This window comes from Trifolium pratense, linkage group LG4 (assembly GCF_020283565.1).
Source record: "Trifolium pratense cultivar HEN17-A07 linkage group LG4, ARS_RC_1.1, whole genome shotgun sequence".
Lineage (NCBI taxonomy): Eukaryota > Viridiplantae > Streptophyta > Magnoliopsida > Fabales > Fabaceae > Trifolium > Trifolium pratense.
This window is the reverse complement of record NC_060062.1, coordinates 10,392,875-10,415,656: the sequence shown is the minus strand read 5'-3', so window position 1 is coordinate 10,415,656 and position 22,782 is coordinate 10,392,875. Positions and strand designations below refer to the sequence as shown.

General features: G+C 34.5%; 2 protein-coding genes across 2 annotated transcripts; one reads left to right on the top strand and one right to left on the bottom strand.

Moving 5' to 3' along the window:
- The first annotated feature begins 1,006 nt into the window (after positions 1-1,006).
- On the top strand, positions 1,007-4,698 carry LOC123921044 (SUN domain-containing protein 4-like). The gene is made up of 5 exons (XM_045973443.1): positions 1,007-1,201; positions 1,336-1,513; positions 2,773-4,094; positions 4,205-4,290; positions 4,436-4,698. The coding sequence occupies exons 2-5, from the start codon at positions 1,351-1,353 to the stop codon at positions 4,680-4,682; spliced, it is 1,818 nt and encodes a 605-aa protein (XP_045829399.1). The 5' UTR covers positions 1,007-1,201; positions 1,336-1,350; the 3' UTR covers positions 4,683-4,698.
- Positions 4,699-7,752: 3,054 nt separating this feature from the next.
- Positions 7,753-22,054, bottom strand: LOC123921043 (dynamin-2A-like). The gene is made up of 22 exons (XM_045973441.1): positions 21,495-22,054; positions 21,321-21,371; positions 21,097-21,217; positions 20,884-20,976; positions 20,290-20,351; positions 20,058-20,175; positions 19,572-19,914; positions 18,910-19,057; positions 16,424-16,525; positions 16,204-16,323; positions 14,906-14,989; positions 14,607-14,734; positions 12,830-12,914; positions 12,532-12,682; positions 11,892-11,968; positions 11,497-11,553; positions 10,987-11,131; positions 10,722-10,876; positions 9,657-9,770; positions 9,492-9,559; positions 8,611-8,780; positions 7,753-8,437 (listed from the first exon to the last, which is right to left on the bottom strand). Exons 1-22 carry the CDS (start codon positions 21,633-21,635, stop codon positions 8,199-8,201), a joined length of 2,772 nt encoding a protein of 923 aa, XP_045829397.1. The 5' UTR covers positions 21,636-22,054; the 3' UTR covers positions 7,753-8,198.
- Between the last annotated feature and the right edge of the window lie 728 nt (positions 22,055-22,782).

Genomic DNA, 22,782 nt, shown 5'->3' with positions numbered 1-22,782 from the left:
CAACAAACAAAATCTTAACTAGTAAGATAACGTAATAACGAGGCTTTTAACATGGGTTGCACGTCGGCCATATAGTCCTAATTCGCAACTGATGGAGAGGGGAAGGTGCCCTACCTTAGTATACAATTATTAAGCTCTTATGATCATTTGTGCAAATTCAATTTTTAAGAAGAATTATTTATCCGATTTTATTTATCTCACCACGGCCGAATTCCAAATTACTATCATCACAAAATAATAGGATTACGATATTTTTTGTTTTATTTTTTTTTATTTTACCGGATAAATAAGCGAGAGTAAAGTAAGGACAAGTGGTTAGAGTAAAACAAATATGTTAGCGTACAATTGATGGCTTAGATTCATTCATGTTTTTTGTTTCGTACACACCAGTATTACTCATAAACATGAATTATCAACTTTTGAATTTACTTGGAGTCCATTTGGATTGATGTACAATGAAGTTGAGATCAAGCCTCATACCTCATAAATACTATTTAAATTTATCACCACTAGAATCTGACACCAAACTTAGTGGCTTGAATTGACGTATTTTGAATTTATGTAAAATAACTTATGCAAATAAATAATTTTTTATTTATTATTTATAATTTTGTTTCATTGGTGAGAACTTATTAAAATAAAAAAATTATTTATTTATCCAACCTATTTTTTATAAGTTCAATAATAAGTTAATTTTAACAGCCCAATGTGGTTTACATTTTTTTTATAAGAGTTTTACATCTAATTAGATGGTGAATTTTTTAGTACATATTTTTTTTAGATATGTACGGTAAATTGTTGAGGTATACGCATTTTAATAGATCCATAAATAATGTTTATTAAGATGCACCAATAATTTGGTTAAAATACTGTTAAAAAAATAAAATACTTTCGTAAAAAAAAAACAAGATTCACCAATAACGTGTCAAAAAAATACACCGATATATATCCAAATAAGTTGTTCAGATTATATTAGATGAGAGATAATCACTCTCTCTATTAAATTCATGAGAATGATAGCTAGGTCGGCAACCCTTGATGAGTAAGTAACCATCACGCGCTGTGTTCCGCGACTCAACTTTCCATCCATAATCTATTTTCTTTCATTCTCAATTTCCTTTCAAAAGCAACAAACAAAGAACACAATACACACACACAGATCCAATTCGTCAACGCCAATTCAAAAAAACACAACAAAAAGGTTAGAAATTTTTCTTTTTTTCTGTTACAATTCCTTGTTTTTATTATTACCCATTAATCAATTTTTGTTCTTTGATTTTTTTTAAGATCGATCTTTGAATAAGAGAAAAAAGTGTGATGTTGTGTAATTTGCAGGTAAATTAATGTGCAATGCAGAGATCACGTAAAGCTCTTCTGGAAAGAAGAGCTTCTCTTCTTCATAACCATATTAAAAGCTCTTCTTCTTCCTCAAATAATCATTTTTATGAAGTTTCTTTGGTTTTTGTTTTGTGGGGTTTACTTATTCTTTTCAGCTTATGGATCAGTTACACAGGTAAATTCTATTCTTTTTTTTTTTTTTTTTGTGTGTTTCTATAAGGTGTTATTATGTTCTCCTTATGAGACAATCTATACGAAGCACGAATGCAGACAGACACACTGACATGTTGACATCGATAAATAATAATTTGAGAAAATGACATAATTCAATGTAATCATTTGTGTCCGTGCCAACCTGTGTTTGACACAGGGACACATTTAATCCAAGGAGTGTCAGACACGGTGGGACAGACACTTTTTTATAGGTAAATGTTAGTGGTTAATTTGTCTGGGGAGGAGGAAATTGTTGGTAGCAGGGATTGAATCATGGACCTCATACATACTACTCGTTTATTATCCCAATCCAAACTACTGGGGATACTCCATCGGGGATGTAGGATAGACACTTTTTTTTATTGGCAAATGTTAGTGGTTAATTTGTCCGTGGAGGGGGAATTTTTTGGTAGTAGGGATCAAATCATGGACCTCCTACTCCTTTAAGGTTCCAATCCAGACTACTGGGTTACTCCTTTGGGATGTAGGATAGACACTCGATGCCGACATCTCTTGTGATGGAAATTTAGATAGTGGTTTGCCACATTGAGGGCCGAGTCTCAAGTCTGATTATATTTTTTCATATCGATAAATTGAAATTGTTTTGATTAATTTGGATGGATAATATGCTCCTTTGTAATAATGAACTAGTAAAGATCTCGTGCAAGATTGCTTAAGTGTGGGGAACAAGGTGGGAAATAGAAGTGAGATTTTTCCATGTGTCGTTTGGAGTAGAATTTTTGTAAGATAGATGAGCACAGGCCATAGCCTAATAGTAAGAATGTAAGATTGCTTTCTTGTGACCTAGAGATTGCGGGTTCAATTTCTGGAAACAACATCTCTTCTTGTGCAGTTAAGACTGTATACATCTATGCTCCCCAAACTCCACCTAGTGGGAGCTCGGTGCATTGTGCTCGGTGTTGTACAATAGCAGCTATTGCAGCACTAAAGAGGAGTTTGAACAAATTGCTGGTGTATTCCAATATGCCATGTAGTACAAAGTATTATCAAATAGCGGTAATAGAAGTGCTATAACGCTGTACTATAGGAAATTTAACAAATGGATATTTTCTGTAATCCACAATTGGCAACACTGATTGTGCCTCGAGTCTAGTTAGGCCTTAATGTGATCATGCTTTTGTAAAATGAAAACAATATTATTTTTTTTTACTTCATTGCAGACACGTGTGTCTTAGTCTAATTGATTACTTTCGTATGTAGATGGATCTGAGGATCGTTCAGTTGGAATATCAAATTGGAATGAAGTTAACCACGGATTTTGTAAAATCTCTGATACTGCTGATATATATTTTATTAAAGAAAGGGATGCTTGCTTTCCGTCAGAGGCTATATTATATTCTAAAGGTGGAGGTGCTGAGGTTAAAGGTTTAGTTGGTGAGTCACGCACTGGTAGAGGAAATGGTGCCTATACGGTACCTGGTGATTTTAATAAAGAAAAACCTGGTTTTGCCAATAGAGAGGAGCATGTAGTTGAGAGTTCTGAGTCTTCTATCAAACATGAAAATGATGTCAAAAAATCTGATCTCTTATCTCGGACTGCGCCGCTTGGTCTTGATGAATTCAAGACTAGGGCGATCAGTTCTAAAGTTAAGTCAGGGACTGGTCAATCTGGAAATGTAATACATAGATTGGAGCCTAGTGGTGCAGAATACAATTATGCTTCAGTAACAAAGGGAGCTAAAGTTTTAGGTTCTAATAAAGAAGGCAAAGGTGCCTCTAATATCTTAAGCAGGGACAAAGACAAGTATCTTCGAAATCCATGTTCTGTGGAGGAGAAATTTGTCATCATAGAACTTTCAGAAGAAACCTTAGTAGATACTGTAGAAATAGCAAATTTTGAGCACCACTCTTCCAATTTGAAAGACTTTGAAATCTATGGAAGTCTGAACTTTCCGACCGATGTTTGGGTTTTCCTTGGGAATTTTACTGCTTCAAATGTTAGACATGCTCAAAGGTTTGTTCTTAAAGAGCCAAAATGGGTGAGATACCTAAAGTTGAAACTTCAAAGCCACTATGGTTCAGAATTTTATTGCACACTAAGTGTTGTTGAAGTTTTTGGTGTGGATGCCGTTGAGAGGATGCTGGAGGATTTAATAAATACTCAAGACAATCTATTGCCATCTGGAGAAGGTAACGGTGATAAGAAGACAGTACCACCCCATCCTGATTCTGCTGATAGTGAACATGTTCATCAAAATCCTCTTGATGGGATCAGTTCCGGCCCTGCTTCAGATATCCCTTCTTCCAATCATGGGACGGCAAACAGTAATGTTCCTGATCCAGTTGAAGAAATCCGTCAACAAGTTGGCAGGATGCCTGGGGATACTGTTCTCAAGATTCTAATGCAGAAAGTCCGTACTCTAGACTTAAATTTATTTGTTTTGGAGCGGTATATGGAAGACCTAAACTCAAGATATGTTAATATTTTCAAAGAGTACAACAAAGACATAGGAGAAAAAGATATAGTTCTTCAGAAGATCAAAGAAGACATTAAGAATCTCGTTGACCAGCAGGATGTTATGGTATGTCAATTCTATCATATATTGTCCGCAATATTTGTATTTGCACTTAAATAAAATTCATTACTATTCTACTGTCTATTCATTTTCTAAATGATTTGTTGCTCGTGCAGGCAAAAGATGCTAATGATCTCAATTCTTGGAAGTCTCAAGTTTCTAAGCAGTTGGATTATCTACGCCGGGACAATGCTGTTTTGAGGTGAGAATTTACAATACAAGCTTTTTCATAATTTCCCACCATATGAACTCAGGAGCTAATTCTGATTCAGTATCTGCTAGTTTTTAATGGATGATTATGAGTTATTTTGTTCTTTGGAATCTGAAATTTTTTCTTAATAATTCAGGTCCGAGGTTGAAAAGGTTCGGGAGAAGCAGGTCTCTTTGGAAAACAAGGGTGTGATTGTGTTTTTATTATGCTGTATTTTTTCATTGATTGCTATGTTATGGCTATCTTTGGATATGGCTAAGAATATCTTTAGAGCATTAAGTGTTGATAGAACAGCTGACTCCAGGAATTTTTGTGCGGGTAGCTCTTCCTGGTTTTTTCTATTATTGAGTTGTATCATTATTATTTTCATATTAATTTTATGATAGTCCATTTTTGAGATATCTTGTGTCAGATGCATAGTGATAAAGTTTCGTTTTTTTTTTTATATTGATCTTAAAACATCCTTCAAGTTCAGTTAGACTTCACTCATAGTGCATGCAATGACTTAGGTGGCTTTGCTATTCATGGTAACTTTAATTTTTAAATATTCATGGAGAAGTTTCCCTTTTAAACTTGTTACATATGTGAAGGTTTGAAAGATAGAATCTGTTTTGATGCATAAATCTGCTTGCTTAAGATATATCACCTTGTAATTATGAGACGCAAACAATATCGCCAAGTGAAAAAAGATCCTTGAGTTTTTGCATCTCGTTTATAGGCACCACACGAGTCCTTAGAAGGAAGTTTTGTTTTTTTTATGGAGTCATCGACGCATTCATACTTGTTCTTCATTCACAAGGCATGAGCATATTTTCGAGTTAACTGTAACAGTTGGGACCCTTGAGAATGAGAGACACAAGTATTAAGGAATTGAACTTGTTGCTTTTCATTGATGATGTTGAGTTCTTACCTATAAGCTTTAACAGAAATAGCAGACAAATCTAAAAATAACATAACTCAACTTACCATCACATATTAAAAAGTTGCCAAAACTCTCCTAAAACACACTGACATTTGTGGAAATTGTTCCTTAAAATCAATGTTTTTTCAGCTTCAGCAACAAGTAATTTGAATCAAGGTCCCTGACAATTCGAACTATGCTGTCAAAATTGCATCATGGCCAAGTATTGGCACAAGTAATTCAAATTACAGTTGTTTGTAATTCGAATTGCCCCGATTTGTATATAAAAATCACATTTGCAAAATCATTTGTAACAAGTCATAACACAACACCAAAAGAGGAAACTGTAAGAAAACTTAAGGGCTACGGTTTAATGGCTTTTTGGGTGAGTGATTTGAGTACAAGAACATGAAACAAGAAGAGGGAACAAAAAGAGAAGATGATTAATTAAGGGTTCATGTGTTGAGTGTTTCTTATGAGATTCTTGAGTGAAAGAAAACCAACAAAGATGAAACTCAAAGTAGATTAGGGTTTTTGGATTGAGAGCTTATTGGTCAGATTCCATTGTTGGAAAACACATCTTAAACCCTTTGGTAGGTAGGAATCATTAGGAAAATGATTCAAGTTTTTCTAGTGAGTTCTTGAGTGAATATCTTTGAGTCGGTTGAAGATAGGAAAGAGAGAAATTAAGCATTGCTCTTGGCGAACAATAGAGCTAATTTCTTAGTCATTTACTCATTTTTATAACTCTCTTGTTGTTAATAGAAAGGAAAAGGGTAGAAATTATGATTTCTCTTGTTGAGCTTGATGTTGATTTCTTGCAACTTTTTTTATATCTTGTAAAGACTTATTAATAGTGGAAAGAAAATTTGCTCTCTTTCATGGACACGGGTCAATATAGGCCGAACCGGGTAAATAATTTTGGTGTTTTTGCTGCTATTTATCATTGTCTTCGGATTAATTGTGTGAACATGTGCACATAAGTTCTAGATTTGTTCTACGTTGAATCTCTCTTTGTTTGAACTATTTAGTTTGGATGTCATTGTTATTTGTTTCACTTTGCCTTGTTGGATTTTGAGTCGTGGAAAGTGAAGGTGGAATTAATATTGATTCAATAGAAGTGTGTAGAGCTTTGAAGGGTGAGGCATTGTCAACCACGCAAACATAATCATGAAAGACTGAGATGATAGATAGTGAAGAACAATTCCTTGATAAATACAATTGACTCTGGTGCAACATTTTCTACTATAATTAATTCTGATGCAACATTTTTCCTGATATACCAGCAGCTAGTGCTACTCTCAAGTTAAGATCCTTGGTCAATGAAGTAGCCCTTTGCTCCACCAAAATCTAAGGTATTTCCATTTTGGGATTATTTATCATCATTTTCTTAGAAGAAAACTCATTGTTGCACTTAGATTTTTTTCCAATCAACGGTAACTTCTGATGCATCCATTTGAGAAGGATGAGGATGTTTTTTTTCCAATCAATGTTTGTGTTCTCCTTTCTTCATATGTTTGCAATCACGACTATGATCTTTTTCCACACTTCTTTACGCTTGACATCATTTGAACTTGGCTTCCATGAATTCAATGTGAAGGGAATCCAATTTCGGAACTTAGGTTCCAATCTTGTTTAATTTCAGAATTCATAATCCGAAACCCTTCCCAAGGGCATTTTCGTCAGAACCGAGGGCCTGGTGAGCAATGAAGGGGGAGTAAAGAGCAATTTTCAAAGCCAAAGATATCTAAAATTCAAATGAATCTTCAAGAGTGCAGAAGGGAAGGCCTTTTAAAAGTTGAAGAGTTAATGGCCATTGTAATTCCGAAAATTTCTCATCCCACCTACTCACTTTCTCACACACTCCCTGGAAATTCCATTTTTGCCCTTGGTCAAAAAATTCGGAACGCATTTTCCGAATTTTTAGTTCAAATTTGGAAAAAATTCGGAAAACACATTCCGAAGTTATTTTTAAAGGCAGAAAAAATTCGGAAAACGCGTTCCAAATTTTTTGACCAAGGGCAAAAATGGAAAAACAGGGAGTGTGTGAGAAAGTGGGTAGGTGGGATGAGAAATTTTCTGTAATTCCGAGCACCAAGTCCATTATACTTCAGCAATCCATTATTATAAAAACTTCTAAAAATACATTAGTCGAAGATTATTATCTACACTTACACGCAATTCAAAAATATATGCAACACATGACAACAAAATTTTGTATCCTAACATCATTTTTGTTTATTAAAATAGTTAAATCTTCATAGTTTCCACCAAGGCATTAAATCACTTGTAAGAAAACAGAAGTAAATCATTGGAACACAACAAATTTCGTCATAAACATTGAAGTACTCTACAGAAAGCAGTCAATAGAGATATAAAAAAATATCTCCATTGTCAGATACTCCAATTGTTAAGCATTCATACTGTACAATGTCGATTCAATCATTATTAAGCACAATATACCCGTTTCATCCAAAAACAACACACGAATGGCATAATCTAGCGTTTAAAAATAATATTCAAAAAACATTAATAAAGTTGAAAAAACATTCTACAGAAAGAAGGCAACAGAGATTTAACACATCCCCATTATTAAAATACTCCAATTGTCAGTCTTATAAACCCATCAGAAATGGTGTGCTATTCAATCATTATAAAGCAAATTACATCAGCTACATCAAAAATTGAGTGCAAAATCCCAAAGCCGAAGAAAAAAAGGAGAAACATTAAAAGGTATGAAAGTAAAAAGAATATTGAATAGAGAAACATGATCAATCTTTAGAGGTCCAACTTGATACCATACTCCCGGAAAATGGGACAAGCCCTGAAAACATATATACTAACAAACTAGTCTTCTATATACAAAAACCTTTTTCATCAGCTAAATATCAAGGCAGGAACAAAGAATTGTGACGACTTTATCCTCAAAGGTATGAAATGGAGCGTGAGGAATGGCACGCTCCAAAAATGTAACAAAACATAAAGCATCAGCCATTTGTTAATATTTGTAACCCGAAGAACCTGGTGGAGCAGGCGGTAATCGGTTAGGAGTACTACGACGGCTGCCAGAGTTTGAGCCAGAGTATAGGTCACCATTTTGTGGAGGATCACTATTATTTCGACTATGACCATTTGAACCAGATCTCGATGAACCACTACGGCTTACTGGACCATTGCTAGCTGCATCAAAGGCAGATCTCCAGTCATCACCTGGTCCGCTGCTTCTTGGGCTACTCTCTGCAAAACAAGCTCGTAATCTCAGTACACAAAGTGGAATTAAAAATAGTAAGAGATAAAACCAAAAGGCAAACTGACGTATTAAATGAAAGAACCCGGGTATGAATCTGTAAATGAGTATAAAAGCGGCTTAAATGCACCTTCCCACTTATAAAACTAAATAAAAAACACACCTGCAGTCCCATTTGACCAATTTGAGGCAGCAGCTGCACGGTTGTCATGTATACTCAGTTGGCGTGTCAGTTTGGAGAGAAGCGAGGACTGCTTCTGGTAGCGCTCTCTCCTGCGCTTTACATTTTGATCTTCTAGAAGCAGCTCCTCAATCTTAGCCGTGCTATGACCACTGATAATGGAAGATATAAAAATGTTCACACAACTTAAATTGAAGCGATATCTCATATCATACAAAAGTATAGCACCCAGATGAATAGGTAATTAGCCATGCAACTTAAACATGAATACTTTAATCAATCATCAGTATCAAGTTCAAATACTATCCGAGGATATCCGCTTCTCCCTATTCATAAATACATCAAAATAATTGCACCTTAAACACACGAGTGACATGACACTGCATGATGCTTGTTGGTGTAAAAGAAACCCATGACTTTTGCACTAATATTTAGTTGCAAATTTGAAAATAAATTTTTTTGTTTTCTATCTCTTCCACTTTTTCTCTCCTCCCACATAACACATTTTTGTGCAAATTCAACATGTAATAAACAGTAAAACTCTTCATTGAAAGGGTATGTCCTGTGAAAATATGCAATGATGAAGAGTAAATGTTGACCATACAGCATAAATGAACAGTCGATAATTATATCGTCAAGATTAAAAATAAAAATTTAGAGGTAACAACAATTGATATGTAAATGACATCCGCAAAAGAGGTTAATCTGGTTTCAAGACAGAAATCAAACATTTTCAGAAACTTATGAACAATCCACATTCCCCAGAAAAATTCGGGAATAACCGAAAAAATGAAAGGAAAAGAATCTAGTGCACAGACACAGAGAACTAAAATAAATGCAAATGCATAAACAGATTTCTGAACCTGACAGAGCTATATAATTGATTCAGCATGTCTTCCTTAGCTTTTTCAACTTGGCAAAGGACAACTGCCTGTCATCCAAACAACCAGAAAGGAAATGCATTAAAACTTAACATTGTCAAAATGGAAAAATTTATAACAAAGGATATGTTAAAAACCAAAGCTTACCTTTGGTACATTAGCAGCTAAACTGTTTAAAACTGCTTCAACATAACCACGGACTTCTTGGGACATCCATCGGAGTTCTTCCTCAGGATCAGCAGGTCTTCGAGCCATTGTATCCTGAGATAGGACAAGTTAATGAGTAATAACCATCAGTAAATAACCACAACTTCAAGATTACTAATTATTTATCAATTATTTTTATAATCAATTCCTTGCTTTATTCCATACAGTCCCTCTAAGAAACTTCAGGAATGGACCTATAAAATTAGACAGAACATCTGCCAATTGATGAGTGAGCTCAATCAGCAACCTTGATTTTTATATGCATACAAATACATTCCACATTTACAAAAAGAGTGGCAAAAATAATATATTGAAGTATTTCCCATTATACTAATCATTATCACTGTCTCTGATGCATTCCTTTCATTTCCTGTATTCAGCAAGTTTCTGGATATTTTGTCAAAATGAAAATACTAGTATAGTAGTCACAGAAATTGAGGAATATAAAAATATTATCAACCATATATAAGTAATTTTTTTCACAGTAGTCATGAAAGTCAAAATGACCAATCATGATTCATGATAGGAGAGACAACAATGTGTGCCAAAACTAACAATAAAAGGGAGTTAAAAAATTGATACACTATGTTTAAAAAAAAATGATACACAGCGGTCATAACTGTGCTCCATTTGTATCAACTATATTGATACCAAAAATTATTTCTCTTCACTGAATTGATTGAGTCAAATGACCCGGGCTTACAAGATTGATATATACATTACAATCTGCTATTTACATGAATAATAATAACTGAGCTGAAAATAATAACAAACTCCTTATTTAAAAATACATAATGGCCCTAAAGAAGATCCATAAAAAAAAAGTCTACTCTAGAATATCATTACAGTGCAAAAAAAACTAAATAAATAAATGAAATCCTATTAATGAACTTGTGATAATTGTGGCTTGTTCGGAGGAATAACTTTAATTATAACATATAAGACTAACAGCAATACCATAAAAACAGTCAAACATGGAACAATGGTTTTAAGTCAGCAACTCACCAAGGAACCGTCAGAGAGGCTATGCCTCATGCCAGAGCCACCCTCAGATGAAATCCTTATTTGCCCTCCTTTTGCTTGTATAACACTACTTATCTTATTAATCCATTCAGTCTTATCAGTTGCACTCTCAGCCTTCAAAACAACAGCACTGTGTGCTGCAAAAGAAAAAGATATTGTAATTAAAAAATGAAAAATCAGAATTTTTTAAGAAATAAAATTGAGCATGTACCATTCAATGATTCACAGTTACCAAAGGAGAACTTACCTTTCAAAACAGTTTTATAAGGGACTCTACTAGTAATTTTAAATACAAGGTTGACTTTGCTAGAATCCGGCCCATTAGACTTCTTGTCCTTTGAGCTCTTTGGTGGAGGATCGTTTTCTTCTGGAACCTCTTCAATGTTACATTCCTGCATTATAATTTAATTTGTATTCATATCAAGACAGCTATGCTTAAGCATAACAAAAACTCTGGAAAACATTCCAGCCCTTCTAGTGTGTTTTAAATATGTAAAATTAAAAATAAAACATGTAAAAACAATGAACTAGGCAAAAAAAAAAAAATCACAATGAAAGATGACAGAAATAACTAAATTATTCCAGTCAAACAAGCACATTAGGAGTAAGGAAACCTGCAAAATTTATTTAAGCAATAACATCATTTGCTGTATCATCAATTCCATCATAATTTATGCCGTCAAAATATACACAAGACACACAGTAAACTGTAAAGTTCATAAATGAGCAATACATGAGTGATGAGAGTCCTTCATACCTCTAATGTAATAACACCACGAAAATGCCTTTCTTCTTGTTTTTTTGTGTACCCAAGCTGTGAAGTGAAAGGTCAAAGTCAACACTACATATAGCAAAGATGCAATCCAAAATAACAATTGGAAAGAATGGGAATTAAAATAACCCATACTATAAACATCTATGAATATGACACGCTTTGGAAAGAAAAAAATAGGTTGTAATATTGAAGTTTATTCTGATATGGGTGTCATTTGGCTGGCATATACAAGCAACACCATATTACTTGTCCCAATTATAATGAATATTTGGATATATTAAAATTATCATCCGATATCTTCAACAGTATAGATAAGAGTTAGTGCTTTGCATTAATACAAAGATCCTTATTCTGATTAACCAACAATAGTTACCAACCTTTCCTGTCTTTCCATTTAGCACAAACCATCGCCTGCTCCAACCATTAGTTTTTGCACTTTTCTTTAACAAAAATCCTGCAAGTAATAAAGAACACCAGATTTAGTTCATTAATAATTTTGAGATATATATTTTGGCTAATACCAACTTCCAAACCCAAATTGATGCACCATTAGTACAATACTGCAATGCAAATTAGGAATTGCTCCCGCCCATCCTACATTAGATAACCAGAAACTGAACAAGCACTGCTTTTAGAATTATAATCCTTCAAGGTCATTTAGAGCCTTACTTCAGCAATGTTGTTTAGAAAGAACAGTTTATTGGAATGCAAGTGATAAAGACTCTAGTGGGGGTAGTTGGAATTAATAGCAGTCTATTTTAGGATATTCTGTTTTGTTGGTGGCAATCTTGGATATTGGAAAAAAATAAAACATGTACATATGCCTGAAGGGTTCGGCTACATGGATCAAAAGATTCAATTTGCCACCGGATGGGTTCGGCTATACATGGATCAAATGATGCTATAACATCCTTTGTAAACCAATTCTAGGATGTCTTTATTGCAAACTAAAGTAGGGATTGAGAATGCATGAAACATTGACTAACAAATCGTGGTAGCATACAGCACAGAACAAACCTGCTGTAATTTCTCCTTCAGGACCAGCAGTCTTTAAACCAGAGCCTTCTTGCCCTTCTTTATCTGCCTGCCCGGATTTGTCCTTATCCTTATCCTTCTCCTTATCCTCCTTCAGTGATTTCATGCTTCCGCCAGTTTGGGGACTAGTGGCCTAAATAGTTTAACAATATGCAGTTTAAATTCAACAAATAACTAAAGAAGATATTAGAAAGGAAAAAAAAAATAGGTGGTATACAAACACAACAAAATATTCTTTTTTACCGCCTCAATCTTTTTGTTACAGGAAGAAAACACCTACCCGGTTAAGTATAGATTGCTCTGCCTCGTGCCCTTTTTTCGAAGATCGGCCCTTCAATTCATCTTCTCGGCGTTGCCTTTCCATCCTAAGGTAAATAATATCGTCACCAGATCAAATAACAGCATCACAAATATACATTAGGGGTACATTTATAAAATGTATTGTATAAGCACGGACTAGAAAAAATTTGATGGTTAATAATTATGTAGACTAACAATTATTCTTAGTAAGCATGTCAAAGCAAATAAATACAGCTAGAAAACTTTCCAACTAAGATTTCATGGTGTCAAGACAAGCTAAATGGGACCTCATTAAAAGATTTCATGATAGTATGCATTAGGATTTAGGGATCATTAAGAGATTTTTGGTAATGAAGTTCTAATTTTGCAAAACAATCTTTAAATTGACAAATTTATCAGCAAAGTTCAGCTTCAAGCATAACTAGTTTATAGTGCATCAAAAAAAGGGACCTCGGTTTAAGTATTTATGTTTCAAGTATAACTTCTTCAATATGTTTCAAGCATTGGGACCATCATTGAATTTCTATTCACATTAGTCGCAAGATCCTGAATCACTCCTTCCTCGAGGGCAATGTGTTTTTGAAGCAGTTTTGATTGACCACTATATTGAGATATACTCTACTACAAGGAAAACGATGAGAACAAAATAGGACACTGTTATGACCCATATTCTTGGAGAGGATACTGTACAGAGTCAGCAGAGGGAGAAGCCTAGAGTGTGAAAGGTATATTCGAGAAAGAAGAAAGTGCAACGGAAAATGAGTTAGATAGAGGAAGGTAGTGCAGCATGAGCTGGTATGCAATTAACATTTTGTTGGGAGGGAAATATTCATGTGAGTTGGCATGCCTTACACATTTTGTTAGGTGGGGAAGGAGAAGGGGCGAACTTATTTTGTATTTGTATGACAGAGGACAATCTTCACCTGAGGAGTCATGTCTCTGAACCCTGAGTGATTTTTTTATTAAAAACCATTGCATTCTGTTTTTTAAGGTGCCATTTAAGGCAATTGCTTTCATTCAGTAACGGAGTCCTATCCTAACAGAAAGAAAAGGAATATTCAAGTTATAAAGTCTGGAGCATAACTGCATTTTGAGCTGCCAAAGTAACAGTGGGAAGTGGGAACTCAGTTGAAGAAATAAATGTGAAGAGGGATATTAAAGAAATGGAAGGTAAAAATGAAATAAAAGCTTGTTATTTTAATATTAAAGAGGGAAAAATTAAGGTGTAGAAGTAATCTATTTTTTACAAACTTTTCCATAATGTAAAAGATGTTTATTGTTTAATTATTCAATTATGCAAAGATAAAAAAATTTACTTTGAAAGAAAGAATTAATTAATTACAGCCTTATTCATAGCTAATAAAAGTAGCTTCTCCAAATGAGCAGAAATCTGAAGGAAAAAAATCACATTCTGAAGCTTTAGGAATTTCTATAGAAGTGAAAAAAATCACATTTTGAAAGAAAAAAATAAATAAATGAATTTCTATAGAAGTGATTTTGTGCATCTAAAGTGATTTGTAACCCCAAAAAAAAAAAAAAACAACACAAACTGCACTAAGCAGAAAAAAGGAATGTATTTAGGCGGAGGTCCAGTGCATCTGCAAAGCTTTAGGAACTCTCGTTTTCTGATATTTTTTAGCTAGTCTAAAAACATAGTTCCTATCAGAGAGACAGATAAGTAGAGAACAAATAATTGACCAAAGAGGAGAGGATCTAAAATTCTAAATCTATTCAAAAAATGAACAAATTCAATTTACCTCCTTTGTACCAAGCGAATGAAGTGTTGGGGTGGCACAAAAGCACGCTCCATATCAACTAATGCAACCACCATTTTCTTTGATTCATTCTTAAACCCTTCTAGTGCAGCAGTTGCAAGAGCCACAAGCTTTAAAAAATTATACACGAGGTTATTTGAAAGATAAAGTCCACTTTCCACTCATCGTTAAACTTGAGAAGAAAAAAACTAAAGAAACATAGGCAATTAAAACATAGGCCAACATAGCATATTGAATTAGGTAGCAAGCAGAACCTGGAAATCAACAACTAAGTTTCATACCTCTCTTTTGAAAGGTGGGTATCTTCCTAAACCAGGTGTAGCATTGGCAGCAGCCGACACAATATCCATCAGGACACGGTGTACCTAGAGCATAAAGCAATAAGAATCTTCATCAATAATAAGAGAAAGAGATGGAACAAACAAGGAATATTGCATAAAATGATCAATTACCAACATTAACTAAATGATATAATTATAGTGTACAAGTGTAGTATTTTCAATATAATAAGAATATTCTACTTTATTATGTCTTAGTTGGCATGTACAAAAGTCTTTTTAATCGGCAGAAAAATTAAGTCTAGAGTTCGGCAGCTGGACAAAACTTCTACCCCAAACCCGTTTTTCTCCCAATTAATAGCTGTCATTCACTACTACGATCCTTCCCTCTTGTATTCTCATGCCTAGCAAACCAAATTCTATCAGCATTCAGTCATGCTTCAGATTTAACTAAATGATCATTCCCATTATTTGCAATTTTGTCTTCCTCATCTTTGGTGTGTATGTCCTTTCGTATCCAATTCCTCTGGCTGTTGATATGCGTCGGTACTAAGAGCCTGTCAACTTTCTTCAAAATGTGGTTGATTGAATTAGGATCGTTTATTTACATATAATGCTTTCAGAAGAATCTCAAATACCCAAAGGATTCTATGGGAAGTACTATCTCTAAAAAAACATGTTTACAGATAGGACCCAAACTGAAATGGGAAACAAGTGAACTAGAAGATACAACTTCAAACAACCGGTGGAGATAGCCTTTGTCAATGGAATATACTAGACGGTAATGGTATGGAGCTGTGCTCCTTGGAAGATGATGATCAATTGACAGAACAGATAAAGATAAGGGCAATTCTGCGAGACAACCAACTTCTCTACTCAGCCACAAACCAATTGCTAACTATTACAAGGCTCTCCAAGTCTGTTATGCCCCCCCTCTTAAACTCCCTTTGATTCTTGAATCAATTACAACCTGCTTCCCGTATGCCATGCGTCCCATTCTGTTATATCATGGTCCATTTGAGTGAATATTTTCAATTTTCCCATCCTATCCTCCTAACATATGTGAGTCTAACATTTACACAGTATTGACAATAGGTAGAATGAATACATGCAGCCAAATTAAAGGATCGAGAATCAGGACAAAGTACATGGATACTAAATTCAAATGTTATACTAAATTAATTGACAAACCAAATGAAAAGATAAAAGTGAATACTACAAGGCATTAGGAAGAAGCTACAAACACTTGAAACATGTGTAAATAAATATATAATTCAAACTCTTCTACAGAACAAATATACCTCCTCGACACAAAGACGTGATGGCTCTTTCGCAAGCTCTAGAACACCTTTGATTAGTGATCTTAATCCTTTTTCAGGAGAAATGAGATATGGCTGATAACCATCAGCTTCTAACACAATCTGTTAATAAACAAAACAGTCAGTGAGATTGACAAGACGCCACAAAAAACCAACAAGCCAATGTATAATGCTATCAGCAAATCAGTGGCTCAAAACTTACCCTCTTTACATTGTTGATATCAAAATGCCTATCTAATGGCAGTTGCTTCATTCTATCAGGAAATCTCCCCTCAAAGCAGGCAACAATTTTCCAACCAGTTCCCTGCCAGATAAAAAAAATAGTCATTCAGGGTAGGAAAGAAAGGCTCAAGAACCAAACGTAAAATCAATTAATCATTAACACAATGTGAAAACCAATTTGCCAGTAACTGCTGAAATTTCAAAATACGTCACCAAATCAATTACTCATAAATAAGACTAATCCTCGTTGATTCCTCCATTGTCCGGCTGTGAGCTATATTTGGAATGATATTTGTGTAGTAATTGTTAAAAGGACTGGATTTATACTAGATCATTGGATTATTTTCTATGTTAAGTGTTTGTTTTTTGCTAAGAGAGCTGTGTTTGTACTAGTTCATTATATTGGATTATTTCATCTTCCGTTACAACAAAACATGGTAGTCAAAAACCGGTGGGACCATAAAACTCATGCCACCTCGAGTGATCTAGTGAAGAAGCTAACTTCAGGTCAGATTTTATGACCCAGGTCCCCTGACCCACGATTTTGCCTCACCAATCAACAATCGCCGAACAGTTGCTCATCTTTTTTTATTTTTATTTTTGACTAGTGGACCGTTGCTCATCTGTTCAGAAGTTAACATCTTTGAGGACCCTCTATGTTCATATTTGAGCATCTACAGTCTGCATATCTGTGCTGTCCTTGTTCTATGCATAATTGTCAATCACAGATAGCGGAGTGGAGTGGCTGAGCCCAAAACTAAGATAGCGTAAAGTGGGATGGCCACTACTTAAATATTTATAGCAAGATAATTTATACTATATATATCTACAATAATTTTGACTATATACATATCTAAATAATTTATATAATTTATCCTATATATATATATATATATATATATATATATATATATATATATATATATATATATATAAATATTTTTTTGCTAATGTTAAGTATATATCCGTAACTATTTTATTATTAGCTTATATTACTATTATCATTTCACTATAAAATTATTGGTCATTTATTACTAAGTAATAATATTTTTACTTAATATTACTTTGTTATTTGTTTATCTTTATTATTACTAACTTTTTTTAAGCCTTGGTACCATGTATTGAAAGTGCCGTGGTTTTTTTAAGTCCCGCGTCTTTTATGTTCCTTTGTTTATTAAATTTATATTTATTTATTCATTTATGTGGATTGGGCCTGAAGGGCCCAGATAGCCTTTTCATTTAACCTAACTTAAACCTAGTCTTCTAATCTTCTCCTTCAATACTGAAGCACCGCAGCAGCAGAAACCGTAAACCTTAAGAGATGGACTTCAACCTAGATATGTTGATCTAGCAGGACAAGCATATCTTTATTGACGGAAACTACAGATCCGATCATTAAAAGAGACGAAATCCAATCTATCATCTTCATAAACACTTTGTGCTGCCAAAGCAATGCGACAGGCATGACCCACGACCTGCGACCTCACCTGGAGCAGCCGCGATCATGAAAAATGGTTTCAGTGCAAGGTTAATGTGGGGCTGGACATGGTGGGGCAGGCAAAATCTTATGATAAGTATAATGTATGTGTCTAGTTTTGGAACGCATCCGTATACAAGTTCAGTGGTAAGTTTGCATTTATGTAGTCATTTATAGTTTCTTCATGTTCCATATGCACACACGCACCTTTTTCATGTGATTTTTCATTTTGGTTGGTAGGATTGTATGATCCTATGTTTTACAATCTTGAATCCCTCTATCAATCCTAGGTAGGATATCTCAATATTGAACTTGAGAATTTCAGGAAGATCAGTACAATCATAGTGCTCGATCAACTATTAGTTTTGTTGGCCGGCAATTGTGTCCTTGCTGCTAAGTGGAAACCCTAATTGTGCATCTCCCCATGTTGTCTCCCTTCTCATTTGTGCATTTCTCTCGCACGATTTTAAGCCCGCACCTCTCCTCCACGCATAACCTCTCTTTTAGCGCATCTCTGCAGCACATCACGCCCTCTTAACTCTTCACATCTCCGCCCATTTTTCATAAAAACATGCGCGTTTAGTATTTGACTATTTGAAGTTGTTAAGTTGTACTTGTTAATGATTTAGCTTAAGCTGTTACAATCTAACTTAATTTTGACTTCAAGTTGTTTATCACCTTATGGATTTTGACTTTAAGTTTGCGTGTTTGCAGTGATTGAAAGTTTTTTACCTTTCTCTGCTACATTTTAACCAGAGCACCAGGACAAGAATTGTGAACATCTTAAATATAAATTATTCAAATTCAAATAAGCTCCTTCTCATTTCCAAAGCCTCTAATACTTCAACTCCTTAAAATTAAATAGCACGATGATTATTTCTAATGAATAGCAGCCAACAAATGCTAGGACATACAAAAAAAAAAATATTTAAAAAAATAAAAAAAAAATAAAAAAATAAAAAACTAAATTATAAGATTGAGCAACATACCTCGCCGGTGGTGATGTGCTGTAGGAACTTATCTTCAAACTCACGGCAGAGTTCCAAGGCTATGGCACGAGTACCCTCAGCAGTGGTGACCATTGACTCACCAAGCCTTGCCAATTCATCCTGAACTACCTGAGACTTCCCTTGTAACCTGAACAATATATCAGTGAAGATTTACATAATCCACTTTCTTTCAAATTATCACTAAAAAGCTCTATGTGAATATATATATATTACTACTATATCGATGCTTTATTTTGACATTATCTATACTTGCTTGACTTCCCTATGGACTTCTGAGTTCCAACATTTATGATTAAATCTTCTAAAAGTTAACCAAAATATATGAGGTAAAACAAAAAGCAATATGAAATGCAGGCCACATACTGAAATGAACAACCTATAAAAAAGTGAACATTAACAAAGAGGCTTCTGTAACAAAATGAAAACAAACAAATCATTTCTCCTTTCAAAGCAACCATATCTTAACAGTAAACAATTGTCTATATCTTAAATCATTTAGTCTTAAGCCAAAATGTTACAGATAACAACAACAATGACTAGACATAATTCAAGAAAAATAACTGTTGATACCCAGTCCAAAAGAGAATCAAGAACAATTATACAGGAAATCCATATGTTGTATTGCGCAACATCAAAATTACCCAGAAAGAAGGTTAGGCACCCGCAGCCTCATGCGATTCTGAATCTGCTGTGCCAGAGCATCCACAAAAGCTATCCTTCCAAGCTTGCTTTGAGGAGCTCCTGTCAGTATGGACTTGAGACTTTCGCTCTCTGCTTTCCATGCAGTTTCTAAAGAATTTTCAGATCCAGCAGATCCAGACTGTGCCGTAGCTATTGAAACTGATTGACCGATTAATGCAACCCAAGGGATATCTGATGCTCTAGCAGGTCCCTTATTCTGTAGAAGTGCTTGAACTGCAGCTATTGCTTTTTGGTCTGATGCAGCTTGATCTATTTTACTGATAACACCAACAGTTCTGGTACCTGTGAAAAGTTGTTTTTGCCATTGTAGTTCATTAATTCACAATGACAAAACTAAGAGAGAAAGGAACCGAGCAAGTTCTCGGGAGAAAATTTTCACATTTTATATAAAAGAATTAATAAAAAAGAAAAATGAGAATATCTACCTTCTGCATCGTATTCCTTTGCTATTCTTAGGGCTCGAGAGGAAGCAATGTCAGGTGCTTGAGCTGCAGGTACAATAACAACCAAGATGGCATCATTGTGCTCCGCATAATCACTAACCTATGCAAAGACCAAAGGAAATATTATAACATCAAAAAAAGTGGTTCTATAAAAATAAAATTAAAAAGTTGGAATAACAAAAAGGATGAGTATATGAAGGCCAACGACACTTACTGTTGATCCATCTATGGTGCGCGAATCCAACCCGGGTAAATCAACCAACTTCAGAGGTGGAGCTGGGAGGATAAGATGTTAGGTATAATGGTAGAAGGAAAAAAAAAAATCTGGTACCGCAGTACCGCAAACACTACTAGATCTGTCTAATCAATGAAATGATTCAATGTTTATATAGAGAAAATATATATATGACAGGGTTCAAATACAGGGAACTGTCAGATATTATATGGCGTCATAATCATTGTTATCAGAATCGCGATTCGGATCATGTGTAGAATCGAGAATGAAGTAAAATCGCATGAAATTGTTGTGAAATCGTGCAGTTTTCGATGATTCTAATTTCTACAGGACCGTAATTAAAAATAACTGAGCCATTTTGCTTGGGTTAATTTCGACCCGGGTATATAGAAACGACAAAAAAATTCACCAGACTACTATTTTGTCAAGAAAGACAGCAACCTTTGGACGGGAAATGGTAATAATCCATAAATTTATTACCTTTTCAAATCTGTATAGTTCTATTATATCTAATACTCTAAATAAAACACATTAAGGTAACCAAGATCAATTATGACTCATTCATATACAGACCTGTACTCGTGCGTAGCTTCAAAGTTATTTGATCACGAGCCTTGGATGAGGTAGCCTTACTCAACCTATCCTGCAAGGAATGTCTTAAAGCACCTGCAGAAAACAAAACAAAACATATGAATACATACGCTATTAATCAATAATAAAGAAAATCACAAAATGCACAGATCAGCCACTTTGATTTGTGCGATTTCAAGAAGAGTAACAACTTACTCGCTGAAACTTGCTGATTTTTATTATCAATCTGCAATATTATAGATTTGCTGCTCAAAGAAGTATCCCGTTGCAGATCAATGCAAATTGGAGCTCTAGTAGCTCCATTTTCACCAGTAGGCTGAAGAAAAACAAAATTTCACTGTCACTTCGAGTTTCAATTTCACTTCATCTTCAAAATTGAGATCAAAATTGAGATTAAAGAGTTTCAAAACCTAACTTACCAGAACTGGATGTCCAATTAAACTGTTCAACACCGCTGATTTACCAGCACCCTACGAAATTGAAATTGAAATCAAAATCAAAATCAAAATCGCGAAATAGAAATATAACAAAATTGAAACTACGATTATGATTATGATTCGATTATGATGAGAATTGAAATGGTGGAGAGTTACCATGTTTCCGAGAGCAACAACGTTGAGGAAAGTTGAAGGTCTTTTAGAATTGGAAGTTTCGTCGATATCTTCGTCTGCGAGTAACGCAGAAGCTTGACGCATAGAATCAGCGAGCTCCGATAATTCTTCGATCGCCGCCATAGATGATGAAATGAACGGATCGAAAAGCGAAATTGGGAGATGAAAATGAAAGTGTTTGTTTGTTTGTTTGTTTGTGCCTGAAAAATAGGGATCGATCGAAACCGAAACCCTAAACCACAGAATATAAGCTACGATCTGAAAGAAAAAATCAGATCTCTGAGTTTCTCTCTCTAAAAATGGTGGACTTGGTTGGAGTTTTCTTCTTCTTCTAACTAATTTCAATATTCTCAAAATTCAAAAAGGTAAGTAAGTAAGTAACCTCTCTCTTTCTCTCTCTATTTTTCTTCTCTCTCTCTCTCTCTCTCTCTCTCTCTCTCTCTCCCAGTTCTCAGCGTTTTCGAAACGTTTATCTCACTGTTCAGTGTTGTGTCTTTGTCTTTTTTTTATTTTGAATGAATGAATCTACTTTTGTTTTTCTCAACTTAATTTTCTTAGAAAAAATAATTATCGCAACTGAAATTTACACACAATTACGGAGCTTTTAAGTTTATATTTGGGTTAAAATACATGATAAACATATTCAATTTAATAATATTGATACTTTGAGTTGAGTTAAGATTTATAAATATTTAAATTTTACTTGATTTGATTTATATAGAAGCCTTTTGGGTTCGACAAACAATACAGGTTAACGCGGTTTATTATAGAATAATAATGGCGAGTTCATTTGGAGTTTTTATGAAGTGTCGATTGTCCAAAATATTTTTTTGTATAAATTGTGGTTATATTGCATGGTTTACAACTCTGTTGGATAACGGTTATCGGAAAGTGATTTGTTTCTCTCACTCGCTGCAGTTAGTGAATTTAATTTGTGATGGAGTCTCGGTCCACAACCGTTTTGCCAATGGGATTCGTAGCATATGTAGTTTGCTTGCTAATGAATGGTATGTGGTGATTAGTCATATCCTCTAATAAGGTATGTGTGCTGATGTTATGGAGACTACAGGTGCTCTTTCTGCATCTCGTATGGTGAAGATTCACACACTTTCCCGCGAGTTGTTCAAGCTACTCTTCGTTGATGCCCGGGGTGTAGTGTTTTCTAGAGAGTAATTTTTTTTTGTTGCTCTTTTTTCTGTTTTATTTTCTCTCGTGTGACCAAAAAAAAAACTAGAATAATTTCTTGTTTTGTATGATGTTTGATGAACAT